This window comes from Habropoda laboriosa, unplaced genomic scaffold (assembly GCF_001263275.1).
Source record: "Habropoda laboriosa isolate 0110345459 unplaced genomic scaffold, ASM126327v1 scaffold333, whole genome shotgun sequence".
Lineage (NCBI taxonomy): Eukaryota > Metazoa > Arthropoda > Insecta > Hymenoptera > Apidae > Habropoda > Habropoda laboriosa.
Window position 1 is genome coordinate 1,046,587 of NW_017100500.1, and position 8,266 is coordinate 1,054,852.

Consider the following 8,266-nt stretch of genomic DNA (forward strand, 5'->3'; position numbering starts at 1 on the left):
TAAGCGACACAATTAGCTGCACTATAATCCATCTCTAATTTGCATTTCCTGCTGGCTAGTCTCTATTTAAACCTTGATATAACAATGTTCTACTGTAATTTAACGCGCTACAGAGGATTTGCGCCTCTACGTAAAAATTCTATTCACCTGATCATCACGTCTCTTTGTCTCTGCTCGATCAAACGCAGTGGTTTCGCTGGCGGAATCGGCGGAGGCGGTGGTCTTCTTCTTTGCACGTCCTGAAGCTGAAGATTCGGCATCGACGACCTGTAATTCACCGGTGGTTGGCTCTTGAACTGTTGGATATTGGTGGCCGATGTATGCGCAACATCTTGCAACGATTTCCATTGTTCCTGCAATTGTTCTGCCAGTTTAAGCTGCTTCTGTTCGCGATACGCGAGATTGTTTCGTTGACGTTTCAATTCTTCTTGTTCCAGCTGCAGCAGTTCCCTTTCCACCCTGAGGACTTCCTACTCGAAGAGAAATATTCATAATTTACAATTAACCACAATAACATCCTCTCTACTCGTTCTATTGATTCGAACTTTTTGTTGTTTCTTTTTTTTCTTTTCAAACAAAACGACACTTTTATTTTGGCAAAGCTTGGAAAATGAAATTTACAATTTTGCCAAATTTTGTTAGGTGCAAGCTCCGAAAGAAAATGGCAAAAGTTACGAAAGGTACTGTTCCCTTACCCCGGAAGCAAATTCGTCTTCTTCGTCGTTCAAACCAGCACCAACCAATGACGTGTTCTGCGAATAATTATCAACGACACTCCCGTTAACGTTTACAGTGCAATGTACTTAATTTACAGCATGCAGTTACTTCAAAGGGTAATCGTTAGCGGTTCATTTGTGTCCGAAACGAATTTTCAGAATTCACAGAAGTGCGTAAAGTATTGTATCGATCAAATTCGAACCGCTTTACAATCTATCGTCGATCGATCAATTCCACAAAGTAGAAAAAAACATTAAAACTATATTTCCAGAAAAATAACGAACCTCCTGAGAAATGTTCACAAAATTTCCTCACAAATCTTACACACTCGTCGAATCAACAAATATACAAACCAGTGATTAACATACACAGTGCTCGAGTATCGTCACGACCGAGATTCGAGTATAACATAAATCGCCTAATCGATATCTCTCGAAACTTCGTATACCATTACCTCACACCACACACGCAACTCTACACTTCACTCGACAGTGTCAAAGCACCCGCACCCACATAAAAAAAAAAAACAAAAAAAAAACGAAGAGAAAACAAAAGAGACGAAAAATAAAAGAGAATCATACCTCTTGTTCCCGAATTTGACTTTCAATGGCCCTGATACGCTTCTCCTCGATGCGTCTCGCATCGGCCACCCTCCTCTCCTCCTCGAGCTCGTTTTGAATCCTCAAACGTTCCGCCTGCGCTCTCAGCTCCTCCTCCTCGCGCCTCTTCTCTTCCGCGCGTTTCGCCTCGGCCTCGGCGCGAGCCGCTTCTTGCTGCCTCGCGGCCTCCTCCTGCTGTTTGCGCAACGTTTCCTCCTGCTTGCGTATGTTGTCCTCGTTTTTCCGCAGAGTCTCTTCCTGGCGGCGCAGCGCCGCTTCCTGGGCACGTTCCCGCTCCAGCTGCATCTTCTCCTCCTCGAGCTCGCGCAGCTTGTGCGCCAATTTCTCGCCCAAGTCACTGTGTTCGTTAGGGAATTTTCTCGATTACTCGACTTAACGGCCTCGCCCACCCCACCGGTGTGTCTACGTGTACAGAGCGTTTTATAGCGTTCAAGAGGAAGGAACGACGCGATGATAGCGATAGCGACAGTCAAGCGGCAGGAAAGGACCACCAGTTCAAAGGTAAAAGTGTTTTTATTTTATTCATCACCGTTGTTTTTTTCTTTTTTTCTTTTTTTGTACATTGATCCCGAATTACAAATTCATCGTAGTTTTCATTATGTACATATACAAGACACGCTTAGAGATACATATTATGTATATTTGTTCGTCGTAGCGATCATCGAAGACGCCTCTGTTCGTGTGGATCGTTCGAAAGTTTAGGGTACTTCTTCACGAAAGTACTATTTGAAACGTCATTTTTCTTTTTGTTTCGTTTACAAAATATATAAATAGCAGAGAAACGGTAGGGTTGTGTCACACGAAAAATGGCATGTTCGATTCTCCACTGGCATGCTCCCGACAACGAAACGTTACAACCAGAATCTTCGTGCAGATATCTAGCATAGACGTTAAAGGGAACCTCAAGCACGTGTTACTCCAGAGAAACTTGAATAGAAGAAAATGTAAGAATCGTGTGTCTAAGAGCTAGGTGTAAAGCCGAACGTAACTGAGAGAAACGAGAGTGTCACAGTATACCGTAACCCGGAGAAAACACTCGAAGAAAATAGAGACAGAGAGATAGAGATAGAGAAATAATAGTACAATTCGTCTAGAGAGAAGCGACATCGAGCCTAGTCGATGGATCATTTATTTTACTCCTAACCACCAATCGTTCGCCATAGAAATTGCCCTGGAAAATTCCTACCTGTTCAGCTCACGATTGTTCCCGTACCGCCACTGCTCCTCTTTCTCGAGGACCTCGATGATCTCTCTTTCTTTCTTCGTGATCTCGTCTTCCTCCGAAGAAGTCACGCTCGCGCCGAACGGTTCGCTACTTTGCCGACTGTGCTGTGACATGTCAGGGCTGACCGGTTGCTTCGTCCAGTCCTCGGCGTGGCCTAACTCGACCCCGGAATCTCTCTCGTGGCTAGAGTCCTGTTCGTAGTTGCTGTCCGTGTCGTACGAGCGACGATGAAGCTGCTCGATGCGCCTTTCTTCGGCTAGAATCGCCGCCATGTCTGGCGGCTTTGTCAGCGTCAGCTCGCGTTCCAACTCGTCATCGTTTACCTGGAAATTTAGGACCAACGTTTGGAACAGGTGCTAACGGAACGCTGGATGTTTCGTGTAGAACAGCGAAAGATTTTTTCGGGTGAATTTTCAGAACAATTTGTTCTCTTTTAGGGATTAGGTTTGTTGGAAGGTTAGGGGTAGACGTGGCTTGAAAAAATTACGGAATATTTCGACGGAACTTAATAATTCTATATGACAAACTGCGATTTAACGAACCTTGGTGAGGTGAATGTTTACGAAGGTAATTTTTCAAGATTCGAAAAGCAGAATGCGAGACATGTTGCGATCAGCGGACACCGTGCTGAGAAAAAAGGTGTACGATTAAACATCCGCCGAGTGGATGTGATGTATCTCCTCCCGTTGAAAGGTGGATTTTTAAATATAATGGAATTATTGAGAAATAAATCCGTTTATAGTCCTTTTCTATCTTCATTTAGCCGATACGTTTGTCTCCATTGTACGTTTCATCACACGTGCTTCTTCCCAGCGGTTATGAAATAATATTCTACTATGCAGACGTTACGTCATTTTTGCAGTATATTATACCCTCTTCGTTTACGCAATCTCCTTGATATTTCGTTTTTCTCTTCTTTTCCAACCGGTTATTGTCTCGCCTTAGCGGCTTCCTCTAATCTCGTAGAATCGATCTTTCCAGCCAGAAGGTGACATAAAACGTTCTCCGAACAATTTACGAATCGGAAGAACGAAAAATGTGAACGTAAGAATTCGTCGCGGATGAAAGAAGAAACGTTCAATTATCAACAGGATACTTTTTTCTTCGCGAGAAGTTCGCACTTCCGACGAATTTCGCCAGACCGGCGTGCATAATTGCGATTGTGCGTTACGTAAATCAATTCACGTGCTCCAATTAATATCATTAAACGATGTTACGCCGGCGATACGATCTTTCGCAACGTTAAACGCGGGTGCGCCAACGGCCGCGGAACACACCAACTTCCGGAAACAAGTGAAAGCCATCGAGGAAGGTGGAACGCCGTGAGAAGAAACGAAAGTATCAGCGACAAAGTGTCGGCTGGATCGCCGTGGAAAAATTTCGAGCTTCACACGAAAGGTTTTTCGTATTCAACGTTTCAATACTCTATAAAAAGAGAGAGAGAGAGAGAGAGAGAGGCAGGGAAAATGGAAAATAATTGAGGAAGTGGGAACTTCGGCACTGTGGATTCTACGTTGGAACAAGTACATCTTCGCGACGTTTCGAAGATTTAAGGAAGACACCGGTGTATTATTAGAAATACCGCGGGAGAAATAGGAGGCAAGGTTTTGTTAAGAAATTTTCTAGTCACCACGTTTTTTCAGATATATGGTTGAGATTTTCTAATTGGAAAGGGAATTTCCATTTAAAAACTGGCGCTGAATTCCCAAGGAATTGAAAGGGTTAAAATGTAGGATGGCCACACTGGTTATCATCTGCTTGCCGCAGACTAAGTGCATGCTTTTCAAGTTTTTCTCAAGTTCGATCGTCGATTCTACGAATAAGCGCTATGGAAAGTGATTCGAGTAGTGAAATAAGTATTAAAACGGCCGAAGGAAGTAACGAAGAGCAATCTATCAGCAACAGGAAGAAATTAGAGGCGAGTTAGAAGTGAAGATAATTGGGTAAGAAGTACTGCAAGAAGAGCATGAGTCGCAGTTTCTATTTTGTCTAATTAACTGAGTATTATGATATTGTTACGTACATTGGATAAATAAATAAAATGAGTAATTCTTTCGTTCATAAAAATTTAATAAACTGTGATTTCTCGAACATTTACATAATACTTCCTCATATTCATTGACTGGTATTTTTTTCAAGTTTGTTGCACTCACGCCCTTCTTACACCTACCTCTTCGATTTTATGCAACGCATTAGAGACAACGATCGCGTACCCCTTCGATTCCAAGAAAATCAGAGCGTCTCGTGCGTAGTTCCTTCTTTATTCTACGGGTCGAGTTCAGTCTCTTCAGAGGCTCGATCGGGAGATTTTCCTCGTCGCTGATGTCCACTGGAGGCGGTGGTGGTTTCTCCTTTGGAGGTTCCGCGCTTGTCGGTGGTCCGAGAGGAAATGATAGTGCGCTGACGATTTCCTCGTCGCTGGATAAGTTCAGTGGCAAAATCTGTCGGAGAAGAGAATCGAACTAATTAAGAAACAATTTGCTGAAAATTGTTGAAGATGGCAGAAATGATTATAGTAAAAGCAGACTGAAGCTTATATTTGGGAAATCGTTAATAATTTATATTAACATTTATAAGAACTAACCTTCGAGAAAGTATTGTATAATTTAAAAAAGTGAAAACTGAAAACAGCACTTAAAGTGCTGTCTTACAGAGTGTCTTCGAATTAGAGGTGTAACTCAAACAATTTATTTTTCATTTCGAGACACTGTGTAGTACGTCACGAAAAATTTCCACGAAGACATCGAACAGTCGAATCTATTACATTTGAAAACAAATGCAACTCCTAGAACGAATACTTCTTTATCGCGACAACTGGTATTTACGAGCTTAAGATTTCCAGTACCTAGAAAGTGATTCATACCTTCAATGAGAAATTATTTGGAGAAAAGTAACTTTCAACGATCACACGTAAAAACTCTGAAGACTCAAAATTTATCAAGACATTCAAATATTGAATCATGTGCGAAGCGATTCCAAGTGTTTCAGATCTCTCATCCAGAAAAAGCTCCTTAACGCTCGTACTTTTCTCAACTTGATGTGCCAAAAATGATCAATCCTTTTTTTTTTTTCTTTCATTATTTCCCACGCGTATAGAAATAAATTTCCCATTTACTTACAATGCTGTGACAGAATAGAATAGAAACGACAGCGCACTACGAACAGTGGCAAAAGATAATTAAACAGAGCGTCAATGGGTTAATTACACACCAATACCCGTATCTCCACAAAACAATCACTATTTCACCAACAGTTCGACGAAAGAAACAAGAAGAAACTACCACTGGACTGGTACGAAAGCAAAGACCAACATTCTATGGAAATTCCTAACACCATCGATCTCCCGATCCCTGTCAGATCCTCGCATCACCGAAACGAGGGGGTAGAGCGTGTGCATCGTATCCTCTTACCTGTGTCGAGATCGGCGATACAGAACTGAGCAGGCTCATCGTGTCCATCATGGTGATTTCCTGTTTGCCGAGGGTCAAGGTCGTCGGTCTTTGAGGCACAGGGACGTCCACAGGCTGGATGATCTCAGGTGCATCGTGCACGTCGATCGACTCCTTGATCGACTTTCGCGCCGGTGGCTCGTATGCCTCGATCTTCCCGTTCATCGCCGCTTCCTTTTCCTCGTGCTCTTCGTGTTCGACTGGCGCCGCCGCCGCCGCCGCCGCTGCTGCTGCTGCTGCCTCCTCGTCGTCCGCTTTCTCGATAACGATCGGTTCCTGAAGAGACGCGCTCTGCGTTATTGCTTCTGCCGTACGGAACTTGGGCTTGCGGCTAGCACCGCCACGAATTTTGCAACGCCACATTCTATGCAAATCGACACCGGTGTGCTTTGCCCGCGGACCAGGGTTTCTCAAACTTTTGTTTTGCCGCGACCAACACTCGGGACGATTAACTTAAAGCGTGCAATTCCACCGGAGGGGGGGATGATCGCGATTGCGATCTGTTTCGTGATTTAGCAGGTATTTATGATTTAGCATCAAAGTTGTTTAGATTTTTCAGATCGAATTTGCTCAGGTTTTTCGACGCAGTGTGAATTGTGCGATTACGCTGTCCTTAGCTTAACTGTCCTAAGTAACATTTTCATTTTTAACATCCGCGAATAACGAGATTCTTTTTGGAAATTTCAAAACCATCTGTGAAATAGTCAGGCTGTTTCTAGAGCCCTACAAAGCACATAGGACATTCTAATTTTGCACATGTGGAGCTCCAAACGTTCGAAAATATCCTGAAAAATGAAAAATTGGCAGATAGGACATTTTAGCTAAGGAGAACAGTGCGGTTGTTTTTTGTTTTTTTTTTTTAGCAAGCTGTGAACAGTGTGATTCTTTTCGCAAGAAATTTCGAATAACTGCGACTTATCGCGTACAATGGTAATAACGCAATCTGTTATGCAATGGATATGACGATATTAACATTGAATCGTTTTAATTTGTCGGTGTATAACGAACGGCATTGTTTCTCCATTTGTGTCACGGAGATGTCGCGGAAGATAAGTTGTACAATGAAGCTTGAGAAACACTGGATTTCGAGCAACAACTTGAGAGGCAACTGTGGTTTCGGATGGGAGATTATTTTGCATTCTACGGGTCTCCTTCTGCTTCTCTATTGTTTCTTTTTTTATTTTTCGCTGCTTTATTTCGGTAGACATCGATGCACCAACAACGTTCATGCACGACCACGGTCAATTTCTCATTCGGAACTCGTGCAAACGTGAACACACATGGTGAAACGTTTCGTTTTCAAAAATTAATAATTCCAGGAAAAAAAGAAACGACAGACTGTAAATTATATTTATCATATTAATCTAAAACATCCTTAAAATTCATTTTCACGCGAAGACACATCACCGACACTTCTAAAATAATTAACCAATTATCGCGTAAAATTTTTTGCGCGATTTCAAACATTCTCAGTCGAAACATTCCCATGCACCGGCATTAAGAAGCACTTACCCTCCATGCAATTCACTGTTTCGTAAGTTTTCGTGCAAACATGACGTCACGTGCTATTGCCGTCGACTGACGAAGTACGAGCAAATAAAGATAAATCCTTTTGGCAATAATGATAACGTCTATCTAGATCTATCTGGACAAGCAAGGGGAGACACGACTGAACACACGATTCCAACTAACCGTTCTCGATCCATTGCCTAGAGTTGAACGTGAAATATCACTTTCATTCATAGATGTATATCGATCGATAACGAAAACTTTTCTCACATCGAAATTTCACCGTCAAAAGCGATAACACAGGCTAACCAATTCCGTTCGATCTCTCTTCGAAGATACTTCGAAAATAACTAATCCTGTTCTGCAAGGTAAAGAGAGCTTTCTACTTAATTGTTCTCGTAATTTCGTATAATTTTGTCAGAAGCGATCCGGTTTTCAGATGGATATCTGCCGTGAATTTCCTCGCAAGAGCGAGAACTTGAAAGTAAAAAAAAGAAAGTGAACACCGAAGTTTCGAAAGTACACGCGACTACTACTCCACCTGAAATACAGTTCGGAGCAGATTCGTCGAAACGTTCAACCGATCAAATTCACAGCGTACCGAGATTTCTAAAGAAGAATTCACCATAGAAAGTGTGCGTACACTTTCGTCCAAGGATAGGATGTTCAATAAAAGGCAAAATAATGGACGATTTCAGTACGAGATATCGGAATGTATTACTTCATCGTGAGTATATACAGTCTCG

The 8,266-nt window shown here is 42.4% G+C and overlaps 1 protein-coding gene across 7 annotated transcripts in view; it reads right to left on the bottom strand.

The window, feature by feature from the left end:
* The window catches only part of LOC108576145 (uncharacterized protein CG43427), a 164,498-nt gene that overhangs the window by 2,602 nt on the left and 153,630 nt on the right, over nt 1–8,266 (bottom strand). For 6 of the 7 annotated variants that reach the window (XM_017939085.1, XM_017939079.1, XM_017939082.1 and 3 more), the window contains 6 exons: nt 5,973–6,287; nt 4,776–5,003; nt 2,524–2,885; nt 1,299–1,674; nt 696–752; nt 148–470 (listed from right to left, as the gene is read on the bottom strand). In XM_017939085.1, the coding sequence (XP_017794574.1) occupies nt 148–470; nt 696–752; nt 1,299–1,674; nt 2,524–2,885; nt 4,776–5,003; nt 5,973–6,287 (1,661 nt within the window). The remainder of the gene's footprint in view (nt 1–147; nt 471–695; nt 753–1,298; nt 1,675–2,523; nt 2,886–4,775; nt 5,004–5,972; nt 6,288–8,266) is intronic. The other variant, XM_017939083.1, reaches the window with a different exon arrangement.